The sequence below is a fragment of the Hemicordylus capensis genome, chromosome 4 (assembly GCF_027244095.1).
Source record: "Hemicordylus capensis ecotype Gifberg chromosome 4, rHemCap1.1.pri, whole genome shotgun sequence".
NCBI lineage: Eukaryota > Metazoa > Chordata > Lepidosauria > Squamata > Cordylidae > Hemicordylus > Hemicordylus capensis.
The window spans coordinates 238,531,545-238,558,807 of NC_069660.1; the positions used below are offsets into that span (position 1 = coordinate 238,531,545).

Sequence of the window (27,263 nt, forward strand, 5' to 3'; positions counted from 1 at the left end):
TGCCCCACCTGGGAAATGGTAGAGAGTCATTATCTCTTGTGCAGGGAAGGGGAGGTTTGGGGCTGGGCTGCCGAATTCCTACTGAAGTTGAAGGAGCCACACTTCTTGTAGGGCTGAAAATGGGTCTGGCCAAAGGAACAGTCAGACTGTTGCGTAGGGGTCTGCGGTCGTTGAGGTTGACCCTGTTGCCAATGTGGCAAGTGAAAGGGACAATAGGGCACCTGCTGGTAACTCACAGAACACGCCGTGTTCCTGAGACATTGAATCTTTTGCATGGTCTCGTCCACCTTATTGCCAAAGAGGGCCTTGTCATCAAAGGAAAGGTCCTCAATGCGCGAGTGTGCCTCCGGAGTGCATCCTGAGGACTGCAGCCAAGTGTGTCTGCATGTATGGCGACGGAGGTGGCCCAGACTCTAGAAGCGCATTTGGTCACGTGATGTGTGGTGTGGAGTTGCTGTGCGACCTCCCGTAGAAAGACCCTGACTGGTTCTTTATGTTCAGGAGGAAGGTGCTCCAAAAAGGGGGCCATACACTCCCAAAGAAAATGATTATAATGTGTGTTATATGCCTGGTATGTGGCCACTCTGAGGTTCAGGGTGGAAATAGAATATAGGCATCTGCCATAAGCACCTAGCTTTCCCCCCACCCTGTCAGGTGGAATAGAGGTAGAGCCACCGCGGTTCTTAGTGAGAGAGGACTCGACCACCACCAAGTTTGGGGGTGGGATGTCATTTCAGGAAGGCGGTGTCCTTGTCTTCCATAAAGTGGACCTTATAGAAGTTTTCCAACTTCTTGGTTGACTGAGGTAGGGAAGAGGGCTTGTCCCAGAATGACTTGGTGACCTTCATAAGGGAAGAGTTTAGTGGCAATGATACTGATGCTCTGGTGTCAGCCTCGATGAGGTGGAAGAGCGGATCTGGTTCCTCTTTGTCCTGTTGGAACATTTGCACTCCCAAGGAGTTTGCCATCCGCATTACGTAGTCAGCGAAAATCTTGTAGTCTTCAGAAGGGGAGCCTGGGCGCAGTTCTGCCAGCAGCTCTTAAGTAGAGGATTCAAGTGACACAACCTCAGAACGTGCAGAGGCCACTTCGGGGTCTTCATGCTCAGAGCTTGAATTCGAGGAAACTTCCCCTTCTGTTGGTACTGAGGGACTTTAGTCCCATTGCTTAGGCCGGTCCCAATAGGCAGTTTCTCGATGGACCTTAGTCGTGGCTACCAGGTGGTTCCATTGGGGCACAAGTGGCAGCAGCAAGGATATGGAAGGATATGGAGGCAGAGGCTTGGGTAGGGTCAGGCAAGGCACATCTCGGGGAGCAAGATCGGTCCTGAGCCCTGGACCTTGAATTCTACTGGTGCAGCTGGGATGTGGTGTAATGGTCCTGAGAATAAGGGGCCGGTTGAGCTGTGCGGTCAGATCGGTACTCCGGTTCCGACGTGGAAAGCCGGGGAGCCTCTTTAGAGGGCCAAGAACGTTCCAAATAGTGGTACCCCGATCTTAGATGCAAGCGCTCAAAGTCGGATTCGAAGTCTCTCTCCAATAGGGTGGATTCCTGTTCATATGCAGCGTCATGCTCATCTGCATAATCAGCCGCATCAACTGCTTCCTGTTCCAGTTCTGACATGTTCTCAGATTCGTACATAATATCATGCTCTGATTGAGAGTCATAATATTCCTCTGTACCGAGGCTAGCCTCGATTCGTACGGTACCAATAGCCTGGTCCCGGCTGTGGCGTTCGGTTCCTGTGACAGGTTAGAAGCCACCGCCTGCATTTTTGAGGGCTTTGCTGCCGCTGCAGAAGATTTTAAGGCCTGCTCCCACAACCAAGATTGAAGGAGGAAAGGCCGGCAAGATGCCGTAGGCCAGCGAGACGCCAAGCACCGAGGACAGGGCGGGCGGGGGGGGGGCTGAAGGAAATAAAAATGCTAAAGTAAAGAGAGAAGTGAACTAGAAACTAAAATTATAAAGGCAGAGATAAAAGGAGAGATAGGAGGAAGTTACAAGTACTATAAGCACTATTAATAGCTCGAAAGCACTCACAAGGAAGTTGATCTGTAATTGGACGAAGAAAGACTGGGGAAGGAAGCCCGCACAGCCGCTTATATCCTAAGGGGGCGGGGCTACCATCAAAAAGTCATGGAAGGATATAGCTTGGGGAAAAACTCCAACGAGATCTCTGCACAGGCGCAAAGCCCAATTGTGTTGAGCACAGAGACCACGCTGAAGAACCCAAAATACTGACTTTGTAAGGGACACACCTTTTCACTTTGCAGAGGAAACTAATAATATGGTAGAATGCTGGATATGTGGATTTATAAATACTCCCACAAACTTGCACTGATTATTTCAGTCACAACTAAACATCAAACTAGCTGCCCGCACAAATGTGTGCTAGGGAGATATGTTTCTAACCAGAAACATCTCTTCAAGAGGAGAGCTGGTCTAGTGGTAGCAAGCATGACTTCTCCCCCTAGACCACATGTGAGCACTGAAAGATATTCCCCTCATGGGATGGAGCCACCACTCTGGGAAGAGCATCTAGGTTCCAAGTTCCCTCTCTGGCTTCTCCAAAATAGGGCTGAGAGAGATTCCTGCCTGAAACCTTGGAGAAGCCGCTGCCAGTCTGTGTAGACAATACTGAGCTAGAAAAACTGATGGTCTGACTCAGTAAATGGCAGCTTCCTATGTTCCTATGTTCTTTCACATAAGAGTAATAGGAGGGTTTACCCTAATCAAGATTCTGGTCCCACGGGAGATTAACTCTTTCCCTTTGTGCTGTTTTCCCACTAAACATTGCCAATCCAAGTGACTATTTGCTCCCAAAGTTGCTATTTCCAGCAAACAGCCATTTGGGGGAGAAACAGCTGCTTTGAGGGAGAATTTTCAACAGGAAAACACTGCGCACTACAGTTCCAGTGAGAATCAGCTCCCCCACCCCCGTAGTTTTGGGTGAAAATGAAAGAGGCATTTTCAGTTGAAAACATCTCTCTCTAGCATTCATTTGTATGCACATCTAGTTTGATCCTAAAAAAATTCCTGTCTCATCAAACGAACAAACAATGAAAAATGAAGAAAGATTCAGGAGCATTTCCATATCAGGCTGAGGAATACTATCTTTTACCAAGCAATTAGGGTCCATCATCAAAAGGTCAGTAAAAAAAACAAAATAAGTCAAAATTTGTTGATTTTGGCTTGGTATGACCTTGTGACAATGCAAGCAAAAGATGCATCACAAGTAACTGCAAGTATCTATTCTGCAGTTGCTGCATTATTAAAGAAAACAGGGAAGAACAAGCAATTTGAAAACAAAAACTCTATACATTACCTAATATCAGAAAGATCACATTTATTTCCAGCGATGGCCATTACAATGTTTTCAGGACCATGTTCTTTCAGTTCTTTTACCCATTTCTTCAGTGTATGAAAGGAATCCTAAATTAAACATGGAGGCAATACCAAAGAACTCACTGAATGTGTACATTGTGTTTTAAAAAAGAAAATGTCTAGAACAAGGATTCCAAAGTACCAAGCAAGAGAAGATATGGTCAGTGGCTTCCTTATATATAAGCCTAAACCTGCATAAAGTTATGTTAAATCATATCTCAAGATAATTTCAGCTGAAGTCAACTGCAGATTTAATTCTGAGAGAACACAATATCTAAGGGTAGTTTCTCATACGTTTTCTGTTCTGACACAGGTATCAAATTGTAAAAATACTGACATGCTGTAGCTTTTGTGATGCACCCAAGTATCACAAGTAATCCAATGAGTTATTCATTGCTTACCCTTCTATATGCATAGAAGCTGTGAATAGGAAGGAACCAGACTCCAATGTATTTTAAAGGACAAGTAATGAGCCCTTTGGGGAGAGGGAGCCATTTTATTTGTTTGATTGTTTATATCCATGTAAACTGCTTTGGGAACTTCTGTTGCAACGTGGTATATAAATATTTGTTGTATTCGTATTGTGTAATTTACAGCTTATGCAGCATTAATGTATTTTGTACTTAAGTAGAAAATATTGCCTGCAAACGTTTTGCAGTTATTTATGGGACAGCGGCTTACATCCAGAGCAAGGAATCACATGTGGGAGAACTTTGTGTTAGCACAAAGCTGTTGTGGGATATCTGAGGCTTGCGTTCCAGAGAAGTTGCACAACTGTGGCACACCTAATTTGTTTTAATAGGAACCTTTGTGCGAGTGCAATAGTACTCTTGCACAGATCCCTATTTTCAGCTCAGCTAGGCCATCCTCTTCTCTTGCACTAGCAAAAGAGAGCTTGTTCCACATGTGGTTTCTTGTTCTGGATGGTGAGCACTGTTTTTTGTTGCTCAATATCATATGCAATTTGTATATATTTGATTTTAAAACCCATTCTAGTCCAAATTCTCAGGCCAACTGACAATAGATTAACAAGCAAATATAAGATATACCATGAAAATTAAATTTTTATTACTTTGAGGGTCCCTAATATGTATGAATCTACACAGAAATATTTGTTTCCCTAGTAATCCCACACTTTTCTCTCTCATGAATTGTCTTAGTATTTCAGTATTTGTGTTTTCACCTGTACAACTGCATCCTTCTTTTGTTTAAAAAAAGTCAATATAATATAATATAATATTTGGGAAGATTCAAAAGTAGTTTTTTATGTGGTATTGGGGTTAGTAGCTAACATCCTGACTAACCAAATGAACAGATAAAGAGGGACTGCATGGACATAATGAGGACCCATGCACAATTCCCCCTACGTTTGCGTTTCTGCACAAGCAGTTGAAACATCCCTGCCCTTTCTAGGATGAGTGACATGTTTTTCTGGGATGAGAAAACATTTCACTGCATGTCAGCAATGTGTTTCCTCTCTTCCAGAGTGCTTCTGGAGCACAAGAAGAGCAGGGACATTTTTGCTAGGGATAAGCCTGAAGCGTTTCGGCGCCTCTTTGGAGAGGTGCCAAAACACTTCAGTTCCCTGGTGCCAAAACATTTCAGTGTGGGGCACCGAGTTCTCTTAAGAGAAGGCAGGCAGGTCCTACCTGCCCATCCTCCAAGCCCCCACTGGCCCAAAGCTGCGCGAGGGATGCCGGGAATGCATCCCATCACCACTGTGCAGCATTTTAGAGGGGCAAGTGGCACAAGCTGCCGCTTGCACAGAAGTCTTTCTGTAACAATAGCACCGTGACAGGCCAGCGGGGGCTTGGAGGACGTGCAGGCAGGACCTGTCCACCTCCTCTTAAGGGAACCCCTCACTGCCCTTAGATGTGCACCGAAGCAATTCAGTGCACATCTCTAATTTTTCCTGCCTGCACAACAGAAACTTGGCAAGTTGCACATCATATCCACACAGACCCTCTTTACAAATGTGCATCATTAGTCAGGATGTCAGCTACTGTTGTTGTTGTTCTTGTTGTTTTAAAAAAACTGATATATTCTACTGGTGCACAAGTGTCCTTGGGTACTTAAATTATTATTTACAGGGGGAAATGACCACCTGGTAAGAGTACTGGATGTGTGCATCTTCTCCCTTTACCATGGTGACAAACCAATATCTGAGCCAGGCTGTGCTATGTTTATTTGAATGCAGTGTCTCCCTGATTCAACTTCCAGTTCTTTCTGGGATGTACTGGGGCAGTGGATGTTCAAGATACACATGTTGAAATAAGCCTAAATCAGATGTGACTTTCTCCTTAAGATAAGATAGGGGAGGAGCAAGAGATACTGACATATCTGCAAAGTAACTAATGTTTGACAAGACTCCTTGTGGGACTCTAAAGAAGCATTCTAGATTATGTACTTCATAATTACCAGTAAGTGATTCTGAGTGAATTTAGTGAGTGGAGCCCCTAAAATCAATGGGATTATTGGCATTAAATGCTAAGAATGCAGGTTTCCATCCAATCTTTCTTCTACAATTCTCCCAACACTTTGTTATGTAGGAAGGTGTTACCAGTGACCTATATTTTTCTAACACATCAATTAATTGTGCCCATACGCCTCAGCTAAAAGTATATATGTAATTCAACTGGATAAAGATGTAAATGTAGGCAAGCTATTTTATCTGTTCATTAATGCCTATCCCTGTTACACAGCTTTATCAGACGCATTTCTTATTAAAATCCAAATACATCATTTGGCTTTGAAGATTTGTGGTTTTTCATTTGGATGTAATAGCAGAGAACATCCTGACCATAATGAGTTCTTTACATTTGAGAAATGTGGCAAGGACTAAAAACACATTTTTATATAATTCTATTTCACTTAATTTGCTTTGCTTTAAAGTACAACTTTTCCGATACAGTTCAGCTGTCAGAGCAGATGTATGCTGACACTAGCTGACATCCTTAACAAGAGTGTTTGTGTATGTGCTTCTAACAAAAGCATGTGCACAGAACTAGTTTCCCTGCCTCCAAAAACATTCTCTTGTGCAAAAGTATGTTGATTTTTGGGAGCTTTTCCCTTCCTCCAGAGGTGCCCTTTGACCTGCAGAAACGCATCTTTGCACAAATTTCAGACACATGTTTCCGTGAGTCAAAGAGTGCTTCTAACGCAATGGGAGAGTGGCAAGAACTATCACAATCTTGCACAAGGACTTGCTCACTTTGGAAGCAGGGAGACTATCTCTGAGTGTGTGCCTTTGTTAGAAGCACATGCACACTGCTAGTAAAAATATTGGCCACTGTAATTAAAAAGGTACCTATTTGTATATTCTTATAAAATAGGTCTTTTTGGAATGACTTCCTATGCTGTGAATGACATCCTCATGTATTTTACCATCCTCAATGGTAAAATACTGTATTATTTACTATTATCCCCATACCTATGTAAGCATGGAATGTAGTGCTGGCATTCAACTTAGGTAAGAAACAAGAACTCAGCAAGACAGGATGATTAAATGTTTTTTCACTAAAGCCAGCTTTAACAATAAAAACCTTTGGTTTGGGAGAACATTTGTTTTTCGGCGAAGTGTTGGCCTACAAACATGTCATCATCAGAAATGCTTATTCTTGAAAATTAAAACTGATTGTAAAGTAACCAGAAAAGTCCATCTTTATACTGATAGGGGAAGCAGGATGCCAGAAAAAGGATTAAAATGACTTCTGAAATGCACTATTCACTTCCACTCAGATTGGTCAAGTTATTTATGATAGTAATAACTGGGATTTAAAACTTGTACTAACCCTTGGGAAACAGGGAGATCTATTTAAGAATGAAGTTGTCTTGCTTGTGGTCCTGCCAAGCCAGTGGTGCTAAAGGTGCACACAATAAACCTTCTGCTTTTATTACTTGAGAATGGGTCTTTCTCGATTCCAGACCTCTGATCCAAGAGATGGGATTGGGACAAGTCAGGTGACCTGCAGTTGTTAGGGATTGCACCACACATTCTCTCCAGCATTTCCGCTTGTAATCATGCTTTTCTGACTCAAGAAAAGAGCCTCTAATAAAGCCTGTGAAGCCACTGAAATGATCCGCCAATCTTTCTGAAGGACCACCTGACTTAACTCAGTAGAATGCTGACCAGGGATGTAGCTATAATTGAGCAGACAGGTTCAAAGAACCCAGGGCCCCCAGCTCCACCTCTTCCTATTTTCTTCATTATATCCCTCACTCCGAGGGGCCACCGGGGAGAGGGGCAAACACGGGCCCCTTCTTCCCTAGCAACCCTGATGCTGACAGAAGGCATCAGAAGTACCCACACAATTATTTGTTGATTGGTCTTCAAAATGGTTGAATAAGCTACATACCAGTGACAGGACAATTGTGATTGGATAGCTTACCTGTTTAGTGATATCATATACTATAACTGCTGCTGCTGATCCACGGTAGTACATTGGCGCCAATGAATGAAACTACGAAAAATTGAACACAAAACAAAATAAATCAGATGAAGTTTTTGCATTTGTGCAAGTCAACAAGAGATGCTATCATTTTATCCTCTTTAATCAGTGCGTCTCATGATCATTTGCAAACGGTTACATTAATCTAAATCTATTACAATCACATCTACTGATGTGATATATTTAAATTTATATCTATTCAGTTAGGATAATTATTATATCTCTGTGAGTGGTATTTGCAGACTAAAGAGAGAGATAAGTTTATTTGGTCATTGACCAGCAAACACAATAAAACAGTATGCATTTTACAAATAATATAATTATCATCATTATCATCATTATTATATAATTATTATATAAATAATATAACAGAATCCAGCCATGACAGAGATAATATCATTATCCACATTAGTTAAAAGATAATTTAAATAAAATTCATCAGACTGGCCAGGCAAATTATCTAACATCGGAGATATAAGTCTTAAACAGGGTTCACTATAAAAATCAAAATAAAGGAAAACATGCAAGGTGGAATCTATAACCCCTTTAGCACATGGGCAAAGTCGTAAAGATAGCGGAACTCCCTTAAATCTGCCTTCCAATACTGCTTGGGAATAACATTTAATCGCGCTAAAGTGAGAGCTCGTCTAAATTTAGGAACAAGCACCACATCAAAATACTTAGCAGGTTTAAAATTAGAAGCTTGACTCCCTAAGTATAAGCCATGCTTGATCCATGAAATTTCTTGTTGAATTTCTATATCCAGCACACGTTGCTTAACTAACTTCCTGGTCTGCTCCATTCCTACAGTATGCAAATCCTCTACAGAAAGGCCAAAAAGAGAAAACTTACTCAACACAGCTAGTTTCCAGCTTGAATTGAAACCATCCCTCATAACCAAAGAGGCTAAACTCGCTTGTCTAAAAACTAATTTTAACCAGAACCGAAAAATACAGCACCAGTATAAGGATTCCAGCCTAATAGGCCCAACTTCTCTTCTAATGACAGCATTAGGAGCACAACATGGTACCTGCAAAATGCGTCTAATAAACTTAATTTGCATAGCCTCAAGTGGGGCGAAATTAGTTGCAGGTCCCAGTTGGGCTCCATATAAAAATAAAGGCAATACTTTAACTGTATACAGTCTCAACATAGCAGGTATAAAGGCAGCACCATGTGTAGAATGGTAAGATTTTATTTTATTTATAGCCAATTGAGCGGACTGCCTGATGGAATTAAAATGGGCATTTCTAGAACCAACAGAGCGAAATGTAATTCCTAAATATTTAAAGGAATTAACCTGCTCAATCTTGTGTCTTTGTATGGACCAATAACAACTCCTAGCTCGCTTGGCGAACACTAAGACTTTAGTTTTACTATAGTTTATTTCAATAGACTCTTCATTACAAAACAATGAGAACAGTCTTAGGGCACGCTTAAGGTATACAGGTGTCTGAGACATAATAGCCATGTCATCCACATATAGGAGACATGCCTATCAGCTAACTTCAGTGGGTGAATAGAAAGGGTGGACAAACAAGTGACTGCAGAATTAACATAGATGTTAAACAAAATTGGAGCAAGTATACAGCCTTGATGTACTCCTCTGAAAGTTGGAATTTCCGATGTTAACTGTCCAGTTGGGCCATAATGAACTTTCAGATAAGTATGCTTATGCAGGCTAACAATAAGCGTAAATAATCTTTTATCTATACCAAGACCAAAGTTTAAACTTCCAGTTTAGACCAGTTAAACTTCCAGTTTAGACTAAAGTCTCTCTCTCTCTCGAAACCAAATCAAATGCAGCTTTAAGATCTACAGCAGCTTTAATAAATGGTACATAAAGTGCTGAACCTGGGAACCTAGAATACTTCTCTGCCAAAAATTGAAGGGTAAAAGCATGTTCCGTGGTGGAACGACCCTCCCAAAAGCCCGCCTGCTCAATAGCTAAAATGTTGTTAGCATCAATCCACTCTAAAGGTTTTGTCAAAACAGACTAAAGATCTGTAACACTCTTTGGTTCTATTGGACAATTCTATACGACAAGAGAAATCTCAAACAAAAGTTAACTCTGAGCATGAGTGATGGGATGCAGATATGCTCAACCCATGGACCATGAAATGAGGACCCCTTTCCCATGACCCCTTTCCTATTCCCAGAATAAACATGCAACGTAAGAGCTTGGGAGGACAAGTACAATGTGAAACATAATTGTTTTCTGTTCACCCATGTCTATAAATTGGCTTCATGCATCTGAAACTTTGCTTAACATGCAGTTTATAAAATCTTTACACCACCATTTATCCTTGGTTCCTATAACCTAAATTCCACTCCTTTGCAACAAAGAAAAATTCCCAGATACACTTGAAAAAAGAATAATTATTTCTACTCATCCCCTTTTCATTCCCTCCCCTACCAAATCATCTTAATCCATAAAGTTTCTTTTCCCCATCTCTTTTCTCGCCACTTCTATACTCTGTCCCCACCCAGGGAGAGCCTTCCATAATTCCCTACATATTTACATATACACTGAAATCCACACCTAAGTGCCAATTCTGCCACCATTCTTGGATCAGCTGTTCTCTGAACTCCCCGAGTTTTTGCTGAGCAACACACAGCATTAACTCCCAGGCTTCTTAGAACATGCTAGAATATACCAGACCACCAGCATGGGTCCAAACATGCAAGGAAAGCTCCAAGAAAGAGATTGGAAAACATAAGAGTAAGAAGATTTTTGGAAGCTTTGCTTCTGTGTCTCACACATGCAGAATTAACTTCTTTCTCAAACTATGACATCTGAGCAAACAAACATTAAGTCTTTAAAATTTGGAGATTAGCAGGAAGTACAGAAGCAACATAATTAATTTTCTGGATGCTAAACATCTGGGACTTAATCCACTGGAAATACATATGACTGGAAATACATATCATGCGACTTCCTTAGAAATCCTCCTTTGATATGACATTAAGAAAGTGCTGTGCTTCTTCACAAAGGCTGCTTTATTAAACAATTTATAGCACACTGTAATGAGACATGTTATTCAAAAGCATAACTTTATATAACAGTATGCCTTTAAATAATATTTACATACTGTAAAAAATTAGCAAAACAAGCCCAGGATTTTTCTCTACTGGCTTTATTGTAGAATATGGAAGACTGGATAAACATTTTGACTTATTTTTTAAAGTCAGGAAAATTGTATTCTATTTTTCTCCCAAGCCCATGACCTTGAAAAACAGGACTGGTGCAGGAAATGCATGAAAATGAATTATGTACAGAAAAATATGTCCTTGGACGAGAAAACACATGACAGAAGAACATGATGTAGTGCACTGAAAACAGATGTAGTAGGGGGGATGCATAGTGTATCCTCTCATACCACTGTGACTTTCACTAAATTAAATGGGGCTTGTGCAACAAAAGGTCCAGTGGACTATTTCCACTGTAGTACAAATGGTAAGAGTTATGGGGGCGGGGGAACACGATTAGGTAGACTGGGACATACTGTCTCAGGCAGCAGATTTGGTACTATTATAGTGCAACAAATTGTCAGTTATTTCATTTATTGTTATTACCACCACCATAACAGCAAGGTGCCATTTGGATTTTCTGCCTTGGAAAATCCACACTGTCTTGGGCTGTCTCTGGAACAAAAGGGAAGTGAATTGTCTGAAAAATATCAAGACTGAGAGATCACAACAGTACCACCTTGGTCCTTTGCCTTCCTCACTGCTGGCCAGAATCTAGCTTGTGGGGAGTGGCATGCCAAAATGGTAGTTCTCTCCAAATAATATGGCTACATAGTTGTTACTGGTGCATCTAATTTTGTCTTAATAATGCACAATGCAGTAAATATGGGAAGGGCATGCAGGGAATTTAATGTGCAATACAGTACAGTAATGGCCCTGAACATGGGCACATTTTCAACAGTTACCAGAGGGTACACCAGAATATGCAGGAAGTGTACTCCTCCTTCATGTTCTTCCTTGTCATAGTTGAATCACATGTATCACTGTTGGACTTGGCATATCATAGATGTTTGAAAGAGTGCTCTAGGCCTCTGACTATTACACAGGTGATCCCAAGGAATCCTTGGTCCATTTCCACTACATGGCTTGGCAGCAACAACCCTATGCTCAGCTTTCCAGCACCTCTGCTAGTCTGCAGTGACTAAACATCTCTGTAGTGTTGAGAGAAGTTTCTAGGACCTTAAGTCTTTCAATAATGAAATTCATTTCCAACATACAGGTGGACCCTATCTGCAGGGGTTCTGTCCTCACCATAAGAACATAAGAACAGCCCTGCTGGATCAGGCCCAAGGCCCATCTAGTCCAGCATCCTGTTTCTCACAGTGGCCCACCAGATGCCATTGGGAGCCTACAGTCAGGAGTTGAGGGCATGCCCTCTCACCTGCCATTACTCCCCTGCAACTGGTACTCAGAGGCACCCTGCCCTTGAGGCAGGAGGTGGCCTACAGCCCTCCGACTAGTAGCCATTGATGGACCTCTCCTCCATGAAGTCATCCAAACCCCTCTTAAAGCCATCCAGGTTGTTGGCTGTCACCACATCCTGTGGCAGAGAGTTCCACAAGTGGATCACGCGTTGTGTGAAAAAGTACTTCCGTTTGTTGGTCCTAGACCTTCTGGCAATCAATTTCATGGAGTGACCCCTGGTTCTAGTGTTGTGTGAGAGAGAAAAGAATCTCTCTCTCTCCACTTTCTCCACACCATGCATGATTTTATAGACCTCTATCATGTCTCCCCGCAGTCGTCTTTTCTCTAAACTAAAAAGCCCCAGGTGTTGTAGTCTTGCCTCATAGGAAAGGTGCTCTAGTCCCCTGATCATCTTGGTTGCCCTTTTCTGTACCTTCTCCAGTTCAACAATGTCCTTTTTAAGATGTGGTGTCCAGAACTGTACGCAGTACTCCAAGTGTGGTCGCACCATAGTTTTGTATAAGGGCATTATAATGTTAGCCGTTTTATTTTCAATCCCCTTCTTAATGATCCCTAGCATGGAATTTGCCTTTTTCACAGCTGCCGCACATTGAGTCAACACTTTCAACGAGCTGTCCACCACAACCCCAAGATCCCTCTCCTGGTCCGTCACCGACAGCTCGGATCCCATCAGCATATACTTGAAGTTGGGGTTTTTCGTCCCAATGTGCATCACTTTACACTTGCTAACATTGAACTGCATTTGCCATTTTGTCGCCCACTCCCCCAGGTTGGAGAGATCCTTTTGGAGCTGCTCACAATCCGTTTGAGATTTCACTACCCGGAAGAGTTTGGTATCATCTGCAAATTTGGCCATGTCGCTGCTTACCCCTGCTTCTAGATCATTTATGTGGATAATGAAACATGGGGGGGGGGGCTAGATTCCTAGAGGGCAAAAAAGTTCAGAAAAGAAATGTGAAAATGATTGAAATAAAGTACCATACCATGCTTCACACGTCTCCAGCTATCCAGCAATGCCCCCCCCTACCAATTTTCTGTGAAAAATGGGAGGATCTTTCTTTTTAAACAGAAGACCCACAAAATGGCTCCTTTAAGCAAAATAGTGGCCGGAAATAACCTCAGAGGTCATTTCCGGCACCTAGGAACCACAGATATGAGGATTTTAGCCCTTTATTTAACCACAAATATTGAGATCAGGTGCATATTCTCCAAACGCAGATATGTGGAACCACAAATAGTGGTACCAGTGTTCCTTCTAACAGGGATTCCCAGATGTTGACTACAACTCCCATAATTCCCAAGCAAAGGCCACTGCAGCTGGGGATTCTGGGAGCTGTAGTCAACAACATCTGGGAATTAGTTAGAAGGAACACTGATTGGTACCATCAATAATAAGGTCCACCTATAATTACCTTTTTAAAAGATTAAAACAAAACAAAACAAAACAGAATACATTGAAAAAAAGACTGAGAAATTACTACTGTACCATGACAACCCTTCAGGCTTATATATTACCACATAATATATAATAGGGATACCATTTTGGCAAAAAGCTACCTAAAAAGATTTTTTCTGAAAATCTGAGCTGGATTAGAAACTACTAAAGCTGAGCAAAGCAGCCCTGCTTCTGTTCAGGGGGCACATCAGCACTTCAGGGCCTCCCCAACAGCTGCCACAATTCTATTCAGGACTATAAGGTGAGGTTCCTGTTTTGCTTTGGTCTGTTTCAAAGTGGCTGCTTCAGTTCAGGGCCAAAGCTTCTTCATTCCCTGACAGTACTTACTGGAGAAAGCAGAGGTAGGAGACAGGCTGAAGATGCTCCCAGTGGTGAGGGAACAGCAGTGGTATCAGCTGGTTATTTAACTATTACTTCTGGCACAGGTGCTCCTAGGAATTGTAGTCTTTTACAGAGCTCCATTGGGGGCTCAAAAAATTACTACAATTCCCATTTCCAGAAATGCAGAGGAAATCCTGCCAGAAGCAGTTTTATATCTCAAGCTGCTGCTGCCACTGTTCCCTCACCAGCAGGAGCATGGTGAACCAATTTCAACCTGTCTCCTGCCTAGCCCTTTAAGTACTTTCAGGGATTTCTGCCTGGAATGGTGCAGCCTACCACCTGTTCTCTCAACCCATTTCCAACATGACTTACACGATCTAGTGGGGGGTTGTTGTAGAAGGCCTGGTAGGTATTATAAATGCTTTTCTAAGGGAGGGCAGGATGCCTCCAAGGATAAAATTTCTCTTATTTGGGCTGAATAAGACTCAGTTCCCACAAGTATTGCAAAATCTAATGTGGCGGTGTCCAGCAACTCCTCTTATGTGGTTAGGCTGGATCAGTTTTAGACTCCTGACGATGTAGATAAGCTGCTTGGAACAGTGTCGCTTACCACCTGTTCTCTTGACCCTTGTCCGACACAGCGTATATAATATCTTGTAGTGGGGTGTTGAAGAGGGCCTGTTTGAAATTTAAAAAGCTTCTCTAAGGGAAGGCAGGGTGCCTTCCTGCCTTAAGAAGACAATTATTAGACCTCTTCTGAAGAAACCTGCATTGGATCCCTCAGAGTTACGCCACTATAAGCTTGTCTCCAACCTTCCATGGCTGCGCAATTGAGATAGTGGTAGCCTCCCAGCTCAAGACAGTCTTGGAGGAAACTGATTATTGAGAGCCATTTCAAACTGGTTTTCAGGTGTGCTATGGGATGGAGACTATCTTGGTTGGCCTGGTGGATGATCTCCAATGAAGAATTGACAGAGGGAGTGTGATTCTGTTGGATCTCTTGGCAGCTTTCAATACTATTGACCATAGTATCCTTCTGGACCCTTTGAGGGGGTTGGAAGTGGGAGGCTCTGCTTTGCAGTGGTTCCATCCTACCTCTCAACACAGATTCCAGATGAGGTCACTTGGAGACTGTTGTTTTTCTAAACATGAATTTCTATATGGCATTCCTCAGGGCTCCATACTGTCTCCAATGCCTTTCAATAGCCATATTAAATGGTTGGGAAAGATCATCAGGAGACTTGGTGCAGGTGTTATCAGTATGCTGATGACACTCAAATCTATTTCTTCATGTCAACATCATCAGGAGAAGGCATAACCTCCCTAAATGCCTTCAACTTCACATATACCTAACCTCCCTAAATGCCTTCAACTTCACATATACCTAACCTCCCTAAATGCCCCAACTTCACATATACACTGTCTGACCAGATCTTGGGGTCGTGGTGGACAGATCGTTGAAAGTATCAACTCAGAGTGTGGCAGCTGCGAAAATGGCAATATCCATGCTAGGGATCATTAGGAAGGGTACTAAGAATAAAAATGCTAATATTATAATGCCTTTATACAAATCTATGGTGCAGCCACATTTGGAGTACTGCGTACAGTTCTGGTCACTGTTAGGGCTGTGCATGAACCCGTTTGGAAGCCCTTTTATTGATTGATTGATTGATATACCGCCTTTCATTAAAACAATCCCAAGGCGGTTTACAGCAAAATTTAAAAACAAGATTGTAAAAAAGACACAATTAAAATATTGAGCTAAAAATATAAAACACAAGCATAAAAACAGTACAAAATACAAAGAGCAGCAGCAGAGACAATCATATAAAAGCCTGAGTAAAAAGCCAGGATTTAACATGCTTTCTAAAAGCTGTGATGGAGACCGAGAAGCAAATAGCCACCGGGAAAGCATTTCAGAGTCTGGTAGTGCAATGCTTTTACAGCCCTTCAAACCAGTTCGAAGGTCCAGAGGTTCAGCTGGTTAGAAGGTGGGGGGGATAGCTTTAAGGGCTCTCAGCCCCTCCCTCCCTGCTGTGTTTCCCCCACTGGAAGTACCTGGAAGTGCTCGGTGGCATGTGCACATGCACCAAGCACTTCTAGTCCAACGTACACCGGGGTGGCAAGGAGGTATGCTGCCATCCCATGGGACCAATTTCAATGACAGCACCGGTGGGGGAAATGCAGTGGGGGATAAGAGCACCCTCCCCAGTCCTTAAAGTTACCCCACACACACACACTTCAAACTGGCAGGCGCCAGTTCCGTGCACACCACTAGTCACCGTATCGTATAAAGCATATTATAGAACTGAAAACCTTCCTTATGAGGCAAGGCTACAGATTCTGGGGCTTTTTAGTTTGGAAAAGAGGCGACTACGGGGAGACATGATAGAGGTGTCTAAAATTAGGTATGGAGTAAAGAGAGTGGACAGGTTTTTCTTCCTCTCTCACAACCCATGAAACTGAAGGCCAGGAAATTTAGAACAGACAAAAGGAAATACTTTTCCACACAGCACATAATTAATCTATTGAATTCTCTGCCATGGGTTGTGGTGATCGCCACAAGCTTGGATGGCTTTAAAAGGAGCTTAGAAAAAATCATAGAGGACAAGTCTATCAATGGCTACTAGTTTGGTGGCTATAGGCCACCTCCAGTCTCAGAGGCAAGATGCCTCTAAATACCAATTGCAGGGAGCAACAGCAAGAGAGATGGCATGCCCTCACCTCTTGTATGTGAGCTTCTTGGAGGCATCTGGTGGTCCACTGTGGGAAACAGGAGGCTGGACTAGATAGGCCTTGGGCCTGATCCAGCAGGGCTACTCTTATAGATTAGGGAGGGGTTGAAAGTCTAAGCAAATCTTCAACAGCCTACCCAAATAGGCCCCATCTGCTTCAATTTAGCATGAATCCAAACAGGTCTCTGAAATGTTGCACAGTTCTCCATCCACCTGGAATGTCCAATTCATAAGCTGCATTTAAATTAATATTTGCTATACATGCTCAGTAGGGTTGGACACAAACCATTCAATGTATAACCAGTTTGTATCAAACCAGGTTGGTTTGGCATTTTGATTGTGGACTGAATCGTAGCCAGTTCGGTCCACAATTGAACTGAACCAAGCCCAGTTTGAGTGGACTGGTTCTACATCGATGGGAGCCTGCTGGGGTTGTGAGAAAAATAATGTAAAGTACTCCTTATTGGCTGGTGCATCTGCTGCCACCACCACTCACCGCCTCCCCGGTGCTGCCCAAGCACACGGAGATCTGTATTTACCAAGCTGCCCACATGGTGGTGGCACGGTTGCAGCCTCTCGGCATGTGCGATCCACTTGGGCAGCACTGGGGAGGGGGCAAGTGGCAGCAGCTCCTGCACCAGCCGATAAGGAGAACTTTACATTACTTTTCTCTCTGCCCTCCCCTTTGTAGATTACCCCGCCCCTTACTTGTAAAGTGGAATCCTCAGCAGATTCCCTTTTATAAGTATAGCCGAAATGTCAAGCCAGTTCAATCAAATGGACCAGACCAGCCAGTCAGTTTTACGAAACTGATTCAGCAGCATGAAGTTTGATTCGAATTCAATTTGAATTCAAACCATACTACGAGTTCTGGTTCGTGCACACCCCTAATGCTCTGTGCTGTTTTTTTATTGGCTTCATTCCTCTCAGTTAAGAGTACTGCAGAAATTCCAACTGGTTTGTGCCCCTTATATCTTAATTATCCTAGTGTATTTATCAACGATCAGCATACTAAATAGATAATTGCTAAACACATGTCAGCCATTGCTTGTCATTGTTTCTTCTACATGTAGCATTTAAATCAAAGAAACTACCTTAGTAAAGAGATAATTGCCTGTTAAGCTATTGGTCCCATAGATCACAGGTTGTGCAAGACTGCCACTCTGCTCAGCTGATAAAAGAGAAGCACGTTTGCCTTTTACGATGGCCTCGGTAAACAGGACCTCTTATAATCCTTACATATTAAACCCTGGTTTATGGCATTAAAGTCAGTGGGCAACATCCAGACTAGTTAGCTAGGACTAAGCATATTGAAATCAATGAGACAAATGAGTCATGACTGACTTAGTCTGGATATTACCCAGAACTCTGCTTTCTGTGTTTTTTTTATATTCCTCAATTTATGTTTTGTTTTATTGAGTCAATCTTGCTTTTTTTTGCATAACCAGTTTCTTTGATTGCCTCTGGATTGTTCAAAGCTTTTACCATTCCAGGAGGCTGGCTACATGCTTCAGTTTCTCATGTGAGAACTAGCTGGCTTTGATTATTTAGAACCCTGAGGGTCTTCATCACACAACTATCCCAACAAGCAGGGAAGGTTGGAGTGGCTTGATGCACTACCTTACTCCTCATTTCCCCCCTTCCCTTCAGAAAGAATAAAGAGCAGGCTGAGTCAAAGGGAAAGCAATAGCTTTTCACCTGCGGGAACAATGTCTACTGGTTGGGCTGTTGCAGTAGTTCTCTTCCGATAATTTAACTCTCAGATTGCAAAAACATTATTTATTTATTTGGCACAGCACTTTGTGCCACCATAACAGCTAACCAATGTGTTGTAGCATGAGTTTTCTTAGATGAGTATACTTAATCAGTGGACAGTAAAAATGTTAGTATATATGGGCTGGTAGAGGAAGAGGAAGAAACTGTTTTATATAGCAAGGTAAAATGCTAAATGAACATCCTGAAAACAGAGATGAATGTATCAACTGAGATTTCCAAGAGTCAGTCATTTGAAGTCAACAAGTCCCTAGATGTAGAGGCACCTAGGCACACCCAAGCAATTAATATATTTCTATCAGCCCATATGTTGCACAAAGAAAGAACAGGCCTATGCAACAAGCAACAGCCTTGGGTTTTTCACATGAGTCAGCGTGGTGTAGTGGTTAGAGTGCTGGACTAGGACCGGGGAGACCTGAGTTCAAATCCCCATTCAGCCATGAAACTAGCTGGGTGACTCTGGCCCAGTCACTTCTCTCTCAGCCTAACCTACTTCACAGGGTTGTTGTGAAAGAGAAACTCAAGTATGTAGTACACCACTCTGGGCTCCTTGGAGGAAGAGCGGGATATAAATGTAATAATAATAATAATAATAATAATAGTAATAATGAGGAAACAAAAACTCTTGTGTATCAAAGGCCAGAACAAATCAATAAGAGTTTTACCACACCTCTCAAGAGTTCTTCAAGGAACTGTGAATTATTTAAAAGCACTTTACTCTCCTTTAGCAACCAATCACATTTCAAAGGGAAGCTTCTATTAACTATCTTTGAAAATATTTTTGTACCTTTGTTGCAACACCACACTAAACTGATATAGTTTTTAAAAACTTCACAAATATCCAAAATATTTAAAAAGTAAAAATAAAATACAAGTCAAAAATCTGCAAGTTGCCATGGCAGAGAAAGATATGTATCCTACTGATACATATTCGGATTGGAAGACTTAATTTAATAAAGCTTCCGTGCCTACTTATTGACCAGAGACCTAGCCATGTTCATCTGTTGCAGCAAATAATCATTAACACAGTTCTTTATTGACCAGAAATCCATGTAAACCTAAATCTCAGACAACAACAGGTTAATGTTTATTTCAAGATTATTTAATTAAACATCCTTATATTTAAGGATTATTATGATTATGATTGAATCATTTAACACAGTTGTATACCGCCCAAAATGAAAGTCTCTGGACGATTTACAACAAAAGATTAAAAAACAACAGCTAAAAAGATTAAAACATTACAACAATTTAAAATTTAAAATGTTAAAATTATTAAACACACAATTAAAATTATATCTAATTAAAAGCCTGGGTGAACAGATGCATCCTTGAAGACTTTTGAAAAGCTGTCAGAAATGGGGAGGCTCTTATTTCAGCAGGAAGCGGGTTCCAAAGCCTCGGGGCATCAGCCCATCCCCGAGTAGCCACAAGATGAGCCTGTGGCAACTGCAGACGGACCTCTCCTTATTATCTCAATGGGCAGTGGGGTTCATGACGAATAAGATGTTGTCTTAAATACCCATGATCCAAGATGTTTAGGGCTTTATAGGATATAAACAGCACCTTGTATTTTGCCGTAAACTTATTGCCGTAAACTTATTGCCGTAAACTTATTGGCTTTATAGGATATAAACAGCACCTTGTATTTTGCCGTAAACTTATTGGCCGTAAACTTATATTTGCCGTAAACTATTGGCAGCCAGTGTAGCTCTTTCAATACGGGAGTAACATGGGCTCTCCAAGATAACCCAACCTGGCAGCCACATTCTGGACCAACTGTATTTTCTGGACTACATATAAGGGCAGCCCCACATAGAGTGCATTACAGTTATCCAGTCTGGTGGTTACCAGCATATGTACCACTGTTCTGAGGTTGTTTATCTCGAGAAACAGATGCAGCGGACGTATCAGCCGAAGCTGATAGAAGGCACTTCTGGCCACCACCTCAAACTGGGACACGAGGGAGAGGCTTGGATCCAGAAGCACCCCTAGACTGCGTACCTGTTCCTTCCGGAAAAGTGTGACCTCATTCAGAATAGGCAGATCAAACTCATCTCCTGAGTTTTGACACCACACGATGAGTACCTCCGTCTTATCTGGATTCAGTCTCAGTTTGTTGTGAGACTGAATGCTGTGAGACTCAGTTTGTTGTGTGACACTGCTGATTACATGCTTTATTTGGTCTTTCTCTCTGATCAGGGTGGTGTTCCGTGGGTGAGGACTCCTGTGATTTCCCCATTGTCATGGATGAATCACAGTCTGGTTAAGGTTGGACTCGCAATCACTCCCCACCTTCGCAGAGATGAGGGGCCTATTAGGATGGTCCTCCCAAGAAAGTTATTGGATCCAATAGGATGCCAAGAAGCCTTGGAAGGATTTAGTGTTGGCTCTGCCAACAATCCTGTTGATGCCCTAGTGGAGAACTGGAACAACAAACTCACCAGGGCAACAAACATTATCGCTCCCAAGCATTCTCTCCAACCTACTTCAAAATTGGCTCCTTGGTAAGTGGAACAACTATGGGGGCTGAAGCAGCAAGGCAGACGACTGGAGCGCAAATGGAGAAAGACTTGGCTCGAATCCAACAGATTGCAACATGGAGCACATTTGAAGATCTATGCTCAGACAATACATGCGGCAAAGAAAAGATTCTTTTCTGCCCATATTGCATCTATAAATTTACGTCCAGTGGAGTTGTTCAGGATTGTGAGAGGGCTGGTATGGCCTGCATTGGAACCCTCAACTACAGGCCTGTCTCCAACCTTCCATGGCTGGGCAATGTAATTGAGAGGGTGGTGGCCTCCCAGTTCCAGAAAGTCTTGGAGGAAACTGATTATCTAGACCCATTTCACACCAGCTTTCGGGTGGGCTATGGGGTGGAGACTGCCTTGGTCAACCTGATGGATGATGTCCAATTGGGAATTGACAGAGGAAGTGTGTCTCAGTTGGTCCTTTTGGACCTCTTGGTGGTTTTTGATACTATCGACCATAGTATCCTTCTGGAGCGTCTGAGGGGATTGGGAGTGGAAGGCACCATTTGCAGTGGTTCCGCTCCTACCTCTTGGGCAGGTTCCAGATGGTGTCCCTTGGAGACTGTTGTTCTTCAAAATCTGAACATCTGCATGGCATCCCTCCGGGCTCCATATCATCTCCAATGTTCAACACCTACATGAAACCGCTGGGAGAGATCATCAGGAGATTTGGTGCAGGGCGTTATCAGTATGCTGATGACACCCAAATCTATTTCTCCTTGTCAACAGCATTAGGAGAAAGCATAATCTCCCTAAATGTCTGCCTAGAGGCAGTGATGGGCTGGATGAGGGATAACAAACTACTATTTCTCCTTGTCAACAGCATTAGGAGAAAGCAAAACCTCCCTAAATGTCTGCCTGAAGGCGGTGATGGGCTGGATGAGGGATGACCAACTGAGACTGAATCCAGATAAGACGGAGGTACTCATTGTGCGGCATCAGAACTCGGGAAATGAGTTAGATCTGCCAGTTCTGGATGGGGTCACACTTCCCTGGAAGGAACAGGTACACAGTATGGGGGTGCTTCTGGACACAAAACTCTCCCTGGTGTCCCAAGTTGAGGCGGTGGCCAGAAGTGCCTTCTATCAGCTTCGGCTGATACACCAGCTGCATCAGTTTCTTGAGATAAATGACCTCAGAACAGTGGTACATGTGCTGGTAACCTCCAGACTGGACTACTGCAATGTGCTCTATGTGGGGCTGCCTTTGTATGTAGTCCAGAAACGAAAGTTGGTCCAGAATGTGGCAGCCAGGTTGATCTCTGGGTCATCTCGGAGAGACCATTTTATGACTCCCATATTCAAAGGTACCATATAACTCCCATAGTGAAAGAGATACACTGGCTGCCGATATATTTCCGGAAAAATACAAGGTGCTTGTTATAACCTATAAAGCCCTAAATGGTCGGAGCCCTGGGTGTTTAAGAGAACATCTTCTTAGTCACGAAACCCACCACCCACTGAGATCATCAGGAGAGATCTGTCTGCAGTTGCCACCGTCTTGTTTGGTGGCTACTCAGGAATGGGCCTTCTCGGCTCCTGCCCTGAAGCTTTGGAATGTGCTCCCTGCTGGAATGAGCCTCCCCATCTCTGACAACTTTTAAATTGTTTTTAAAGCTGCATTTGTTCACCCCGGCTTTTAATTAAGTACTGTTTCAATAGTTTTAACACTGTTTTAAAATTTTAAATGGTTTGTAATCTTTTAACCTTTTCTGTTGACATTTATTTTATTATAAACCGCCCAGAGATGCATGTTTTGGGCAGTATAAAAATATGTTAAATAAATAAATAAAACATACCAAACAATTATTAAGAAACGTTTGTTCAAGGACTCTGACTGTGGACAATTTTAGAGCCTGTGCTCCTGCATGTGTCTGCAACACTGCCCATGGTGTTGCAGAACAGCCCTGTTCCTCTGTAACTTAAAACAGGATGCCATGTCACAGTTGCTCAGCATGATGCCCCCTGGAAAAAATGGGCATCGCATTACACAACTGCAATTGTGCACTTTTAAGTCACTGTGGGAAAGGGCTCAACAGTGTTCAATACTGCAGGTGGCATTTTGGATACCTGCAGGGGCATAGGTGGTGCTGAACCATCCATGTTATCCTGGGGATAATGTCAACCACCATATCTTGGGCTATAAAATGTGTCTTTGTTCTAAATAATCTTGAGCAGAAGAAAAGAGCCTTCTAAAGAATCATGAGCAGAAGAAAAAGATCCTATAGCAGTTCTCGCACTTTTTTTGTGCAGGCAGTACATCTTTGGATTTAAGATCACTTTTCTCATGCAGTGCTCTGTGAAACATAGCCTTTCAGCAGCAGCAGGGGGGTGGGGTTGATTTGATTTAAATCACAATTTAAATCGCTTCACAAAAGGACTCAATTTTAAGGATATAAATCACAATTTAAATTACTACTCAGACAGATTCTATTTAATCATCATTTTCTATAAAAGTACATTCTTGCTGTCTAATATAACCTTAACACAAATTTAGAGATAGAAGTAGGTTTCATTTTTAGAAGGAAGGTTCACACTATAAGAAGTACAAGTTTCTCATAATGCTGTTTTATTCAGAAAACCAGGCCTTGCATTTTGTTGTTGCACTGTTTGCCTTTCACACGCATGCCTTTCTTACCCACAGGCACAGGAATGTTAAAAGATTCCCAAATGGGGTCTCTTTTATAGCCTGCTGTCATGATAGGTGTTTTCCTTCAACAATGGCGGATACACTCGGAAATTGTTTCCTCAGGACTGCATGAATATGTTCTGTTCACTTTTGGTTTCACTTTCTCTTCCCCTCCCCTCCCCATCCCATGGATTTATATCCATACCCCTCCTTGCTCAGATCTACTCCAACCCCTCAAATCCTCCATTCATTGACCTTCTTTGTCTTTACACTTTTGAGGGGAGGAGCAAGGGCTTGACTCTGTGTGTGTGCTGCAAGTACATCACCTGCAGAATAGGACTGATCAGGTCTGTTTTCTCTCAACCCCATATACTGCTGTTAACATGTTCATATAATATAAGTTATGATTAATATTCATGATGATATCTTTGGCCTAAGTTCTTTATTAATTGTTTTTTTAATCAATTTAAATCAAAAAAATCCAATTTAAATTTTTAAAATTTGATTTAAAATTTTTTTTTCAAAACCATCAATTTTTATCAACCATGGGAGGAGGCATCTTTGAACCCAATTCTACACATCTGAAATATCAAAAGTTAGCAATGCTATAATAGCATGGATTAGGGAACTAATGTGCAATTTAGATTTGGTTTTCTTAAATGTAAGCAAATATGGCGGGGGGTTGTGTGTGGAGCAAAAGTAGCATGAATATTATCTTGAAATGAAAGCTGCTCATTCCAAAAGAAGATGGGGAATAGGAAATTCCTAAATTCCTAACTGACAGAATGGAAAAATGTTATACATAAATCCACTATAAAACTGGATATTTCCCCCTATAGCAGATGTTAACTTTAGTTCTAGAGAAATTTAAGAATGACAATTCTGTAAACCCTTATACACTTACGAGGAGGTAAGTCAATCCTGCTGGACCCAGTTGGATGAAAAAAACAAGTATATGACTGGGATGTGAGCACACTTTCTTGGAAGAAAGCTATACTGAAATCACATTGTATGAGAACAAGTATAACCTGCAACAAAATTTTGCAGTTACCTCCAAACCCTAGGAGGACTTCATCCTGTTCAGGGCTTCAGCAACCTAAAACAGGATCTATGTTCAGGTCACAGAGGGGGAAAGAGTTATGACAGTGGAAGCAGAAAATAACCCCCATTCCTTCGAGACCTTCCCTTGCCGTGTTACATAGAGCTAGTTGGTTAATTTTTAGGACTGGCTACCAGCCCTGAATCTGAGTATTTTATTATTGTACAGTGTTGGAGAAATGGTTCTGGAAAGCAGGGGGGTGACCTTGGTTCATTTCTTTCCTCTTGAAACATCCCTGTATAGTGCAGGAAAAGGACCATTGGTCACTTACTGTGAAGGCTTCTTCTTGCTGCTGGTGTTGAGGACATCTCCATGGGTTATCCTTCCCAGCACGCTCCAGGCAGGATGAATTGAAACTAGTGATAGCCTTTAAAAGGCCCAAGAGGATAACCCCTCCCAGTTTAGTTGATACAGCCAAGCTTCTGAAAGGTAAGGTAACTATAACCATAGTAGTGAAGCTATGAAAATATGAAGATAGGTACATGCAGACTAGAAATGCAAAACGAGAATGGAGACCAGTAGCCGTGGTCGCCCAGGGTGAGTCGAGATGTCCTCAACACCAGCAGCAAGAAGAAGCCTTCACGGTAAGTGACCAATGCTCCTTTCTCAGCTGCTGGTTGAGGACATCTCCGTGGGACATACCACAGCTAGTAAGACCCTGGGAGGGTGGGTGAACCCAGTTATTGGGGTGGAAGAACATGATGTAGAACATGCCTGCTGAAGGAAGCCTCAGCTGAGTGCCAGAGGTCCAACTTGTAGTGTCTTGTAAAGGTAGATGGGACAGACCATGTCACCGCTCTGCAGATGTCCTCTAAGGGGATGTTTGTCGAGAAGGCTGCTGACACGGCTGCTGCACAGGTGGAATGGGCCGTGATCTTCAGCGGGGTAGGCAGGTGGTATGCTTCGTAGGCCAAGGTAATACAGGCCTTTATCTATCTGGCTAGAGTGGATGATGACACTGGTTGTCCCATCATAGAAGGCAGAAAAGATACAAAAAGCGCTTCCATGGTCCAGAAGGCAGATGTTCGTGAGAGTTAAGTCTTTAGGTAATGGCGGACATCGAGCTTGTGCCATTCTTTTTCTCATGGATAAGACGGTTTAGGGCAGAATGAAGGGAGTACTAGATTCTGTGACCTATGGAAAATTGAAGCCACCTTTGGTATAAAGACTGGGTCTGGAATGAGGGTCACCGAATCCTCAGAGAAAATGTAGAATCTTTCACTGGCTGAGAGTGCCCTCAGTTTGGAAACTCGTCTGGCCGATGTGATGGCTATTAGGAAGGCCATCTTTATGGAGAGTACCCGTAGTGGGATAGAACGTATAGGTTCGAACAGAGGTGCATGTAGGGCTCTAAGAAAGTTGTGTAAGTCCCATGAAGGGAATCTGTATACCACTGGTGGTGATAGTAGTATGGCTCCATGAAGAAATAGTTTCAAGTGTGGGTGTGACGATATGGCCTTCCCCTTGGGTGGTCAGGAGACATCCCAGTGCCACCACATGCCGTTTGATGGTGTTTGTTCATAGGCTCTTGTCAAACCCATCCTGGAGAAACAACAAGAGTTCCACAAGTCCACATTCAGTGGCTGTGAGTTTGCGCTGCCTGCCTCAGCACAAAAAAGACGTGCCATGTACACTGGTAAACCTATTTGTGGATGACCTTCTTGATGCTCATAAGGTATCTAGGACTCTCTTATCGTAGCCGAGGTGGCCTAGCAGGCTGCGTTCAGTCACCATGCAGCAACCCTGAACTAATTTGGGTCATGGTGCAGGATCAGCCCTTGAATGAGTAGGTCACCTCTTTTGGGAAGAAACCACGGGCCCTTCACTGACAGATGCATGATCTCCACGAACCAGGGGCAGCGGGATCAGTAGGGCGCCACCAGGATCAACTGTGCCCTCCACAATCTGACCCTGAGAAGGAACCTGGCAATCAGTGGGACTGGTGGAAATGCGTATAGGAGTTCTCAGGGCTGTCGTAAACCTGTCAGGCTAATCTAGAGCTATATATCAGCAGACGGAGCGTGAAGAAAGCAAAGGGTCAAAAGGAGAATGTCAGAGCCAAGCAGTAAGCAATTTCCAAACCAAAGCTAATCTGAGTCGTTTCAGTATCCAATCGGTCAAACCAAGTCCAAGTCGAATTCCACAAACAGAGTCCAAATGGTCCGGAGTCAAAGCACAGTCAAAACAAGCAGGAACACAGCTGGGTAGCTCACCAAAGCATGATGTTGCTACCAGCAATGCAGCTGAGGTGAAGCCATCTTAAATAGGCTGAAAGCATGTGCTTTCAATCATGGGTCCCTGACTCAGCAGCTCTTCTTGTTAGTCAAGCCGTTCTGCACGTGCGTCTCCTTATCTCCTCCTGTCTCTTCGATTGACGCCTCTCTATAGCTGAGATCGGCTGCGCCTTCTCCACAGGAGCTGCCGTACCAG

At 42.7% G+C, this 27,263-nt stretch overlaps 1 protein-coding gene across 3 annotated transcripts in view; it reads right to left on the minus strand.

Moving 5' to 3' along the window:
• The window catches only part of RAB31 (RAB31, member RAS oncogene family), a 114,438-nt gene that overhangs the window by 36,368 nt on the left and 50,807 nt on the right, over positions 1-27,263 (minus strand). For all 3 annotated transcript variants that reach the window (XM_053247607.1, XM_053247606.1, XM_053247605.1), the window contains exons 4-5: positions 7,773-7,844; positions 3,326-3,432 (exon numbers count right to left, since the gene is read on the minus strand). In XM_053247607.1, coding sequence (XP_053103582.1) covers positions 3,326-3,432; positions 7,773-7,844 — 179 coding nt within the window. The remainder of the gene's footprint in view (positions 1-3,325; positions 3,433-7,772; positions 7,845-27,263) is intronic.